At 31.5% G+C, this 12,704-nt stretch overlaps 1 protein-coding gene across 5 annotated transcripts in view; it reads left to right on the forward strand.

Moving 5' to 3' along the window:
• LOC132758973 (uncharacterized) overlaps positions 1–12,704 on the forward strand; it is a 174,921-nt gene that overhangs the window by 36,656 nt on the left and 125,561 nt on the right. Inside the window, exon 1 of one of the 5 annotated variants that reach the window (XM_060750686.1) lies at positions 1,628–2,075. The exons of the other annotated variants lie outside the window; for them this stretch is intronic. Within the exon in view, the coding sequence (XP_060606669.1) occupies positions 1,643–2,075 (433 nt within the window). The 5' untranslated portion in view covers positions 1,628–1,642. Of the gene's footprint in view, positions 1–1,627; positions 2,076–12,704 lie in introns of those variants that run through there. 5 annotated transcript variants of the gene reach the window in all.

Below are 12,704 nucleotides of genomic sequence, written 5' to 3' on the forward strand. Positions count from 1 at the left end.
TGCTTTGAATTTTGATTGGATTAAGTTCATGAATATAATGTTGAGAAACAGACACAAAACGACCAAGGCGACATATTATGTCTTAATGTTTAAGCACATTCAATTGCCTTTTCTATACATAACTCGAATTCTAAAACAACTGACCCGCAGATCCCTTCTACCTTTTATGAAAACATATAAATAGTTTTATATGGTAAATATTTCAAAAGGTTTGCAAATAATGTAATTCAAGCTGAATAAAGGCATCAACAAACCCACAAAAAGGACTATAAAAAAGAAAATTCAGTCCTGTGTTTAACATGTTTTATAATTCTTCATATATGAAATCAGATATTATATAACTGTGTCCGCGCTTAAGCTGGAGGCAGGTAGCTTCAACAGTTGGAATATTAAATTACAATATTTCAGATTTTCATTTTTGATTTTTATTTACATAAAGTTTTCAATAGTATTAACTACATATATACAAGATAAATCGTGTACATAATTTCATTGATATGATATTTGCATATAACATAGCGGAGAAAGAAACAGACAAAATCTAAATCTGAAAGCGTACAAATGAAACAAATGAAAGACAAAACTATCCAGAACTGATTACGATAATGAACGTAAATTTTTATGTAAAACTGTCATGAAAAATGACCAGTGCTAGCATTCAGATGACAAAAGCCTGACCTCATTACTGAAATAATGTGAAAGTGAGTGATTTATTGAAGCAGTTTACTCAATGCCTAGCATTCACTCCCTATCAAAATATATACTAAAGAAAACAAAGCACAGTATATTTCTTTCTTTCTTTCCGTTGATATACTATAACAATTGGCACACATTTGATTGTAATTTAAACAATGGCATCGATAATTATATAAATTTAATACCGGAAAAATAAGCTATTTGGAAGACATGGATTGTTATTTAATAGCTACACGACATGTGAAAAATTATAGGCTTGCAAATGATTGCTGCAGCCACTTCTTGCTATCTATATACAGCCAATAATACATCTACGTCACTGTTGATGCATACCAATGATAGATAAAACGTTTCCATTCAAATCAGGACTGATTTCATAAGATAGTGAAATTACTTTAACATCTTAAAATGACACTTTTATAAAAGCCGGAGTTTCGAGTTAAACAGATTTGTGAATAAAAGATAGATTTAAAGATATTGTGCTTTTAACAATACACTTGTCGAATAAGTACTTCAGATAATTGTGTTGGATATCAGAAGTTGAAAGATATCTTAAAATGTTGTTGAACTGTCAAAATGAAAATCTCGCTTGAATTAAAGTGTTTTTATGGAAATCTATACTCGCAGGAATGTCTTATTTTTTTTGTTAAAGCAGCATTTTAAGCAGTTAGATGTTGCTAAAAATTATGATATTTAATGAATCCATTTAATGAATGTGTCATTTGTAAATTAAAAAGTAAGTTCTGTCTTAAAAATAAAAAGAAAACATGTGAAGGAAAAATAGAAAATTACAAATTTTTGATCACTATTTTGTTTTATCCACAGAAAATTGATAACAGTGTTGAAGTGTGCAGGTACTGACCGAGTATAGAAAAAATATTTTATATTTAAGTTGAAAACTCAGTCATGAATTGAAGTTTGGCTTACTTTTTGCTTTATCAGAAAAATGTCAGCAGAGGGTGATAATGTATATGATGCTCGTACAGGGACACCTGTCGGTAGAAATGAAAATGATTTTAGAAATGGATATAGCTCATTTTTAAGTGTCAGTCGGCGATATAAAAGTTGTGTAAGCAGTGACAGAAAGCGTATCTTATTTAAAACTTTTATAAAACATAAAGATTTTTCTAACAACATATGTTCTCAACATTGTCCAACGTGTATATTAAAATCAAAAGCCTGTACAAATCAAACAGAGCGGTATGTGGATGGATATACCGCAGATTTTGAAGAAAAGTGTTGTACTGTGACATGTAGAAATGGAACGAGTAACAGTATAATGACCAAAGCAAGAAGAAAAATATTTCAAAAATGGATGGTCGCGAAAATGAGAAAAAAATCAGGCTATCCAACTATTCCTGAAGTTCAGAATGAAGAAGGTAATTGGTAAAATCTTTCATTTGTAATTAAATGACCTTAGGCAATTTCAGCTATTCATATGTCACGTTAATTTGAAATGGAGTTAATATTGAAAGTACATTTTCCGGTTATGAACAACTTATTCTACAAATAAATTTAAAATTAAAATGAGAATATAATTGAAAGCAATGGCCAAAAATGAAGAGGTTATATAGCAGCCGTATTGTTTGACTTGCAGGTTTTGCGTGAGGGATGATGCATTTTTATTTTCCCTCATGTACACACTAAATCAAACCAAGACTGCAATGTTCATGAAATTTTCATGTGTTAAATGCTTCCAAGGGATCACATTTTCTTAGATATTTGGCCTACATTTGATTGCTTGTAGCTTGAGGACAGATGGCTATAAAGAATCTTGTCAAACAGGAAGATAGTTTTGATTAGCAGGGTCCATGTGATTTAAGGATTATGAAAATGAACAAAAGTTATTTTGTTATAACGATGGAGTGCAAATTGTCAATTTACTGTTAATCTTTAACTTAATTTTATAACACAAAGTTCATAAAATTTCAAATCAAAATTGCCTAAACAATTATAGATTTTGTTGAGCATTTTTCAAACCATTTATTTACTAATTGTAAACAAGGTGTTAGCTACAACAGCTTGGCAATACAAACTAGTGTTCTCACAAATTATACATTATTGCAGTAGTTTCGTATCGAACGGGTAATAATCAAAAAAGAAAGTTCAAGACATCAAAGTTTAAAAGGTTGCAGTTTTGGTTTGATTGAGCCTGTTCATGAACGGTAATAGAAAGTGCAAGTTACCGTTTACGCCACCTAGCACCGGCTTTAGTAGAATCTAACACTTAATCATGGTAATGGTGGAATTTTGAATTTATAAACATACGGAGATGTGTACATACGGAGATGTGTACATACGGCGGTTATCAAGGACCCTTCAATGTGACACTTTCGTGCCATTCCATGAAAAGCGGCGTATGGTCAAGTTAATTTCAAAATATAAATAATGTCTGTCCTGACTGAAAAGCGAGCCGGCTTGTCTGCACTTGTCGCATGGGTAGAATCTGTTGCCTCCTGCAAGAAACTGGTATAGGCATGGACATTTTAAGTGTTTAACTGTTTGAGACGCAGTCAATTTTGTACATTTTTTTATCTTTATATCAAATTATTACAATTATAGTTTTGTCATTGATATCTAACAAAAATGAATCATTAGTTTCATTTAAAACTTCTTTTCTTTCATATAATTCTATTTGTTAAGTAAATTGAACAATGTTGTCATTTCGGTGACACTCAAATGGGACCGAAAAACTATATACATGTACTACAATTAAGTTAAAGATTATTTGAGTAATCTTTTCAGACTTGAAGTTGATATGGTCTTTGTCCAATTTTTACTCAAATGAGAAGGCTTAAATTCGTTTTTTACCATTATCGTGTTTTCAGATTGACCCCGAAAAGTGGTAAACAAATACTCAACCAGTCGGTATTCAGGTAATAAAAAAACATCAACAAGAAGTGAAAAATAAAAATAGAAAAATAACGCGTCCATCAGCTCTGCCTTCCCCTTTGGGCCGTTTCAATAGTTTCTTTATGATTTTTTATTAACATTGAATAATACTGTTGTTGAAATTAAAATGATAAATTATTTGCGCTTCAACGTTCTTCCTTTTTTCTGCCTAATTATGATGAATATATTCTTAAATTATTGACAATTACACTATTTCTTTGAGACGAAAACACACACTTTCTTAAACAAGAGGGCCATGATGGTCCTGAAATCGCTCACCTGTATATAGGCCCCCGGGCGGAGCTAATTTTAACCCAGGGGCTTTTATTTGAACAAACTTGGTAGATCCCCATTTGCATGTTTCATGATAAATATCTAAGCTCTAGCTCTAAGAAAATCTTTAAGTTTTTACTAAACACATATAGTGAAAAACAATGACCCACATCCTCTGTGCGGGCCAATTTTGTCCCCAGGGCCCTTAATTTGACAAAAATGGTAGACACCCATTAGAAGATGTTTCATGCTAAATATCTTAGCTCTAGCTTTTAAGATTTTTTAAAAGAAGATTTTTTATGTTTTAACTATATACATAAAAGGAAAAACAATGACCCCCTGGGGCGGGGCCAATTTTGACCCCAGGGCTTTAATTTGAACAAACTTGTTAGACACCCACTAGAAGAGGTTTCATGCTAAATATCTTAACTCTAGCTCTTTGGGTTCTTTAAAAGAAGATTTTTTAAGGTTTTACTATATGCATATAGGGAAAATCAATGACCCCCTGGGGCGGGGCCAATTTTGACCCCAGGGCTTTTATTTGAACAAACTTGGTAGACACTGACTAGATGATGTTTCATGCCAAATATCTAAGCTCTAGCTCTTTGGGTTTTTAAAAAAAAGATATTTTAAGTTTTTTCTTTCGGTTGCCATGGCAACCAGAGTTCTGCATGGAATTAAATTCTTTGAACAATTTTTAAAGGTGACCACCAAAGGAACATTCCTGTGAAGTTTGGATGAAATTGGCCTAGTGGTTTATGAGGAGATGTCATTTAAAGTAAAAGTTTACGGACGGACGGACGGACGCCGGACGAAAAGCGATCACAAAAGCTCACCCTGTCACTTTGTGACAGGTGAGCTAAAAAGGCTTCTTTCATAAGTTTATCACGATTTAAAGTAACGTAATGTTACTATGTTGAAGCGCAAAACATCTGATGTATTAAAGTATGTCACGGTAACCTGTGTTAATATATCGTTCCCTTTGACGACCATGTAATTAATGGGGTGAAATAATTACCATAGTTGTTTACAAACTAGAGATATTAATTCCAAGAGCAACAGGGAATCGGTTCTACTTAATACATGATGGTAAATTCTGTATATATAAATTAAAGAATATTTTTCCAAGGCCATAAGATTTATTAAGCCATAACAAAATGATTAACTGTAGAGTTTGCACGTCACTTATTAAAATGTAATCTAAAAAAAGAAAATAATTAAATTTCTGACAGCTAGGGCATTATGTTACTTGCTAAGATTTCGATATAGAGTGGCAGAGCTTTTCAGAATGGTGACAAAAATCAGTAGATTGATACAATTGAATTTTTCCCGATTTGTCCGATTAAAAAATTTACTTTCCTTAAAATTCATAAAAAGTGCAATAAATGCAAAGCAATATCAATAACTTTTAACGCCCATATGTTTCTAACTTATATGACAGGAGTAAAAACCAATGTGACAAAAAAGTTAATTTGTTTGCGAAGGTTCCGTTTTAATCTGTCTGGTGTTGCAGCTTAAATGACATTAAATAAATTTTATATCAGCGTGTCATATGCGATCTTCATGTTTCTTTTTCATCATAAATCACAAAAAAATATCCATTTGTCTATATTTAATAAGAATCTTGGACGATATTAAAATATATTATATATTAAATAAATTCATTATTAATATAGAGCAGGTGCAGCGAGTGTACATAATTGATATTGTATAAACTTAATACTTCTGTTATAGTGCTTTACTTTCTTGCTTTTAAAGAACGTAAACAAATGTTCTTATGTTTCATATTAAATTCTGTTTTAGTAGGTCCCAGAGAGCGTTGACGATAGCTTGCGCTTTCCTGTATCATTCATGAACAAGTGCAATCACACCGCGTCTGCAACATTTTCATTTGTGCATTTTTGTTTATGTTACCGGTTAACAAAATTTTTATGGCAATGCACCCTACCCAGTTATGGGAATGTAATGAGTAAACATTTGCATTTCATTTAATCATTGATAGTAAAGAATTATAACTGGTCATTTTAAAATAATCTGTTTGCTTATAGACTTAATAAGCCCTTTTTAAAACTTTGCTAAGCATCCTTAGCAGTTCCCTGTGAAATAAAATGTTTGAATTATTATTGTTTGTTTATATTAAAGTACTGTATTTTTTTGTACTTTTCAAACATAACTAGTACGTTTGTTCTATCTAATACTGCGATCTATAGAGTACATTAAAATACAAACAATTTACAAATGTGCAGTATGTACTATACGGGAATTGACACACACACATTTCTATTGTCACATTGCTCACCATCTGACGACTCCGTCTCTCGCTAAGTATTGACGTAAACATCGAGATAAAAAAAAAACAAATCAATATCTTTGAAGAAAAGTACATCCGTGAATTTGTGCCTTATTGAAAAATATCAATCCTGTCCAATATATTATATTGAAATAAATCATCTTGACAAATCCGATAGGACGTAACAGATTGGTGTACATGTTTTGATAACTAGCTGTCTTAAGGATTTGATAAATGTTTACTGGCTGCATTTGTATATTGATCTTCAAATACGAAATGTTGAAAATTATGTAGAAATAGGAATACTAAAATGAAACTGTATAGTCCCCCCCAGCTGGGAGATAAAAAAAGAACATGTTGACTTGTGCGTGGAAAATAATGTTTAATCACATATAACTTTTCATGGACCGTACCACCGACTGAAACAAAATTAAACATAGGTAATGTTTTTTATAATTTAAACGAGATGTTAACTGAAACGTAAGAATGTTTAAAAAGACTGTATTGTTCATTTTACTTTGTAATGCCGCTACTTAGTTTTTCTTGTCCTCCAGGATCTTTGATTTTAAAATTTTCTAGTGTTGAAAATTGAATACATCTTAAATCGGTGCTAAGGGGACACGAGATATGTTTAACCTTTTATTATCTGACATAAGTCTAGCAATATATTTATCTTTTCGCTTCTGTTGCAACGCTCTCAAAGGACCTCTACTACTCATATATTTACACTTCCAACTGAATGTGTTAAGTGCAGTGTGACAGCAGCTGTTAAAATTGTTCCAAAATATTTTATTTTACTGAGATCAACCGGTGCTAGTGGGCTTAAGAGATTTTGCATCTTTCATCATTGCTCATGAACAGACTCCATTAAACCGAGAGTATACTTTAATATCTTATTATGTTTTGTAACGTTCCTTTTTCCAGTTTTAATTATTAAATGCTTACAAAATTTTAGATATAGATTTAATATAATCTAACCTCAGTCACCTGCGGTAAAATTTTATTGCTTTTGGTGCTATTATTGGGATTGAAATGTTATTTATTTCATTCTGTTATTTAAATACGAACAGTAAACGACAATTACAAAACAGTATTATATTAGTAAATAAATTATTTAATTGTTTGCAAAAGATTCCGTACATCTCTTAACTTATAATGTTGTTTATTTTTATCAAAAACTCCTATAACTCTCCATTTTTTTATGAATTTTAGTGACTAAAATTGTGAATTGAAGTATTTCTTTAGCGTTAACATTTCTGATATCTTTGCATATGTTAGGTTTACTCTTAATTCACATTCATGACGCCAATTTGCACTTAGCACTTCGTTATAATCATCTTTTATTGTTCTGTTTATCAAAAAGTAGTTTCAAAAATAATCGAAATTATTACTGGTTTTAAAATTAATTAATTAAATTTAGTACAATTTTTTAATGAAAAATATCAGATTATTATTTCAAAACTAAGGCATGCCAAGTATATACGCTAAGACAGTGTTAGTGATACAGCAGCGGTGCATCTTTCTCTCTCTTTTTCCCCCCAAATGTTTTAGCCGGTGCAAGGGGGTGTGGACGGTAAATTGCACATTCCAGTACCGTCAATGAACAGACTCAAACAGCCTGCAGCAAATTCCATTTTGTCGGTTTATTTTTTTCTATTTTAGGATATAATAGTCAGAAAATATTGAAGTTGCACAATGACGATTAAAAATGGCACAAAGCTCTAGAATAATTGAAACGAGTGCATTATTGTCGCGTGAATATTGAGAAAAACAATTTGTTTACTCTCTTCACGTTTTTCATTTAGACGGTTCACGTACGCTTTGACCTCAATGTCTGCACATCAACCATTGAAAAGAGGAATTCGCTTAAAAGCAAAAGCAACAAAATTATAGGATAAAAATGCCAGATGCGGATACAATTTGTTCTCAAAATTATACGAAAAGTCAAGATGTTATGAGATCTAATTTTGTTTAACTGTACGACCTAGTTTGATGACTTCAAACATGCATTATATGATAAACCCCATTATTCTTCCACCCCATAAATGCTTTCATTTTATTTCTCATAAACTTTTTTTATTTTAGGTAAATTGTTATATTTTTCAAAAAGTTACCCATTGACCGAACACCTGAACCACATTTTTCTCTTTTACTTTTGGACAAGTAGTAAAATATAATGTTACAGTATTTTGTATCGAAATCAAAATACTAATTTGTCTATGTTTTGCTACTTTTACAATGAATAATTTCACATTCAGCTCTACTTCCTTTGAGTGATAAGCAACTTAAAAGCACTAAGACTTTTATTTTACCGTTATAAGACTCATGTTAAAGACAGATTTATTCTTTTCTTAGACATAATGTGCGGCATAATGTTTCTTTAAAAGCAAATGTCAACGTTTTACATAACTATTTAAACATTGCCAAATATTTGAAACACATTATAAGATGTTTATTTGTTTAAAACTAAATGTTATTAAATCAAATGTTTTAATCTTAATAATAGCAGAATGAATTATTCATTTTGAGTTGTTGGTGTAACAAAATGATCACGTATCGTTCATACACTATCAATGATTCTTAAACGGAAAGCTTTGCAAATTTTTTATTTTATCAATGTTTGAACGATGAGTCCGTTAATTTGAGAAAAAAAAAACAACAACATTAGACATCCGGTTCAAATTTGTATTTCTATAACAAAACAATAACAAAGTCCCACAATTATGAATTTGATGAAAATCTGTAAACAAATAGAAAATACTATGTTAATTATTAAATTATTTTGCCGCCCTTTTTTTATAAAGTGGAATATTGTTACACCTTGCCCACCAGTATACAGTCAAACTATACTGTTGATAGCTCAATGATAACTCAATGTTTGTAATTTCATACTGAAAACCCTTATGAGCCGTGTCATGACAAAACCAATAAAGTGCGTTTGCGACCAGCATGGATCCAGACCAGCCTGCGCATCTGCGCAGTCTGATCAGCATCCATGTTGTTCGCTATCAGTTTCTCTACTTGTTATAGGGTTTGTAAGCGAACAGCATGGATCCTGATAAGACTGCGCGGATGCGCAGGCTGGTCTGGATCCATGCTGGTCGCAAACCCATTATGTTGGTTTTGTTATGACGCGGCTCTTATGTTTTTAATAGACCGTTCCATTTTGAAAGCTGGACAAACCATTACACGAATTCCGGCTGGTAAAATGCTAATCTGTTTAACTATATTTGGTGGAAGACAAACGATATACTTAATATTGTTAAGCAGGAAATTATTATATTTTAAAAAACAATAAACAATAGAATGGTTTAGTATTGTGCAACTTTAAAGAAATAATAACAGACTATGTGTATAGAATGTTTTTGATGTAAAAGGAACTCGGATAATTAATTGTTCTCTTGTCATTTTGTGCATCATTTTAGTTTATAAGCCAGACCAGACAGTCTGCTCTTAGACAATTATAACGAGATAAAGTGTAATTTATCACGAATTCGCCCATACATTTGTATTCCGCAAGCACGTGATTTGGAGACATAAATGAACGTATATTTGTATCCGTCATCAAAAGTGATACAGTGATTAGATTCAGGCACGATTTATTTTGAGATATTAAAACGTGTATTTATTATTACAAACCTATCGTGTTTTCTTTATTGATTTGTTAATTAAAACAGTTTTTGGTACATCCCTCACCTCCTTTTTTCCACCCATGTGCCCCTCCTCAGGTGCCCTACCGGGTGCCTTGCCGGTGTGGCCAATTGTTTTCTCGTTTAGGGCACATGCTTTCTTTTACTTTAGGATCATACGCCGCTTTTCGTGAAATGGCTCGAAAGTGTCACAAAGGTTCCATGATTACCGCCGTATTAACACATCTGCAGATATTTTCTAAATTCAAATTACCTTTTTGTGTTTTAATGTTGAATTCTCTACTTCAGTCGGTGCCAGGAGGCGTGGGCGGATTCCATTTATTTCTATTTTGTTATGTCGAGTCTGCGTTATAAACGTCGCCTTACAATGTGAATCTTTGTTCTCACTTGTTTAGTCTTTTTGCTTACATCTATGGGAAGTTTTAAATCAGAAAACATATTAAAAAAACAGATACATATTCGTACATGATTATTGACATTGCGTGTTGTCATAGACAACACTTAAAACAATACTGTCTCTTTGTTTTCTTTTATTATTGGAAACATTAAACTTTTAAACAAAGACATGCCGTGCCTAGAAACAATGGGACAACCATTTTACCCCATGCTACATCCTTTTGTATCTCTTTCTTCATGAGTGTTCACAGATCGTAAAAGAGAGAACGTGATACTACTAACATGAATGTACCATTTTCAAGTACATCAATACTGTAAATGAACTGATACAGAAAAGTATACTTATACATTGATTTATTATCTGAGTTTTTTACTCTATTGATTAATATTTGGATTTTAGAAGTAAAATATTTGAAAGGCAAAAAGAATATACCTAGTTATAGAGTTTGTTTTCATTTTGAAACAGATACAATTTGTAAAACTATTATGTAATGATAGTAGAATTTGTTCACTACTTTCAATTTATTCGCATTTGATATAGCTATCGGTTCATTGGAATGCTTTTCGATATTTGTAATGTTGAAAATTCCACATTTTACAAACCTAAGCTTTTGTATATATAAAAAAAACCGAGAACGTAATGTAATATTTTCACGTTTTCATTTTTCGTGTTCAAGTGTGCTTTATTTGCGGTGCATTGCTATACACATATATGTAAAAGAATGTATTACTTATTAAAATCTGAGGAAAATTTATATTGAACACGATTTATCCTTGCGACAGTATGCTAGAATTCCTAAGTAGGATGAACAATGAAAAGTACTCAGCTGTCATGATTTAAACGCCGCTTTCTGTCCTTTAATTAACTAGTACTCTCTTATAGGCAGACTTATGCATAGGAATTGAAATAAACTGTCTGTATTTGCCACTTATGTAGATGTTAAGGGAAAAAGCAAGAAGAAAATGTTATGTGAAATGTCTGTTTGTCACGGAATGCCTTTTAAAATGCAATGATTGTAACAATGTCATGGACAGCAATATATAAACAAGTACATTTTTATATGATAGCAATACAGATGTATACTGCACGTGTTTAAAAAGTACGAATATTAGTGTTTGCAAGTGTATTTAATAAACGTTTCTAAAGACGTTACAGTGTAATAGTTCTTGCTAATCTAAACATGTTTTGAACAGTTCATGATAAAGAAACATCATTAAAAAACCTCACAAAAAACAATGTACTTTTGTGGCCGATTGTTTTCTCGTTTCACACATACTTTTACTTGGGTACCATAATAATTTTTATGTAATGACACAAACGTGTTACATTGATTCTATGATAAAAGCCGTATAAACACATCCTCGGATGTTTCTGAACTCAAAATTGCACCATTTTAATGTTTAAAAGTTGAATTATACTTAATCCGGTGCTTTTGTGCATAGACGGTAACTTTTATTGGCCATAATGAAACCGAGCCTGCAATATTTTCAATTTTGCCGTTTTTGGCGTTCTTAAGGGCTTCCATTTTTATCTATTTGAATTTTATTTAAAAAAGTGCTTTGTCAGTGATACATTGCATTAATTCATTATAAAAAATTAAACTTGTTGCAGGGTTATCACTGCTAATAAAATGTTAATATAACAACCTGTGTCTAGATAAAGATGAAATGTTAGTTATCTAGCTAAAGGTATAACAAATACTGAGGTCTTACGTTGAAAATATTTTTCCGGAGGAAATGATCTAGTGTTTTTGATTTTCTGTGGTTTGTAATTATATGATGTCTCGTGGGAATCTGTAACTGTCACTTATGTTATACTAAAGTTTGGAGACTCATTAGATAAGATACTGATTATTTTTGTACTGAACATGAAATGGTATTGTTTGTAAGGAAGGTTAATGAACGCATAGATTCCCTTACAGAGTAGTAGTTTTGGCTAATGTTATTGCGATTATTTTACCTTAAAAAAAATAAAACATAGAAAATGTGACCGACGTATTAACATGAACACGGAGCATTAAATAGTTTTTATTGACATTTTAACACATTATTTAGTTATATCCTTTTAGAGGTCGTGGTCGGGAAATAATGTTGTTTTTTTTAAAAATAATGAATAGAAACGACAAGAAAAACTACATGCCTTCTATAAAAAAGTATATTGGCATCGTCACAATGACATTTGAATATAATCACAAATTTTGAAAAAAAGCAGTCAAACAAACTATTGTCTAGGTTCTTGAAAAAGGAAATTCATCGTTCGCAATGATATAAAAACAAAAGTTGGATACTGTAAACTCGGTTTTATTGAAGCATGTGTAATATCTTTCACATGCCAATGTTTGGTCTTATTCATTAAGAGACACACAAAAAATGATACAAATATAATTGTAGTTTGTCATGTATAAAACTGACGACATGTAATCAGATTTCTGACATTTAGAGCAGAGCAATTCTCGTTTCATTTCGAATAATGTTTGACAAGGCATGCGATGCTTTCTTGGAATGTC

This window comes from Ruditapes philippinarum, unplaced genomic scaffold (assembly GCF_026571515.1).
Source record: "Ruditapes philippinarum isolate M1 unplaced genomic scaffold, ASM2657151v2 ctg486_1_1_1_1, whole genome shotgun sequence".
NCBI lineage: Eukaryota > Metazoa > Mollusca > Bivalvia > Venerida > Veneridae > Ruditapes > Ruditapes philippinarum.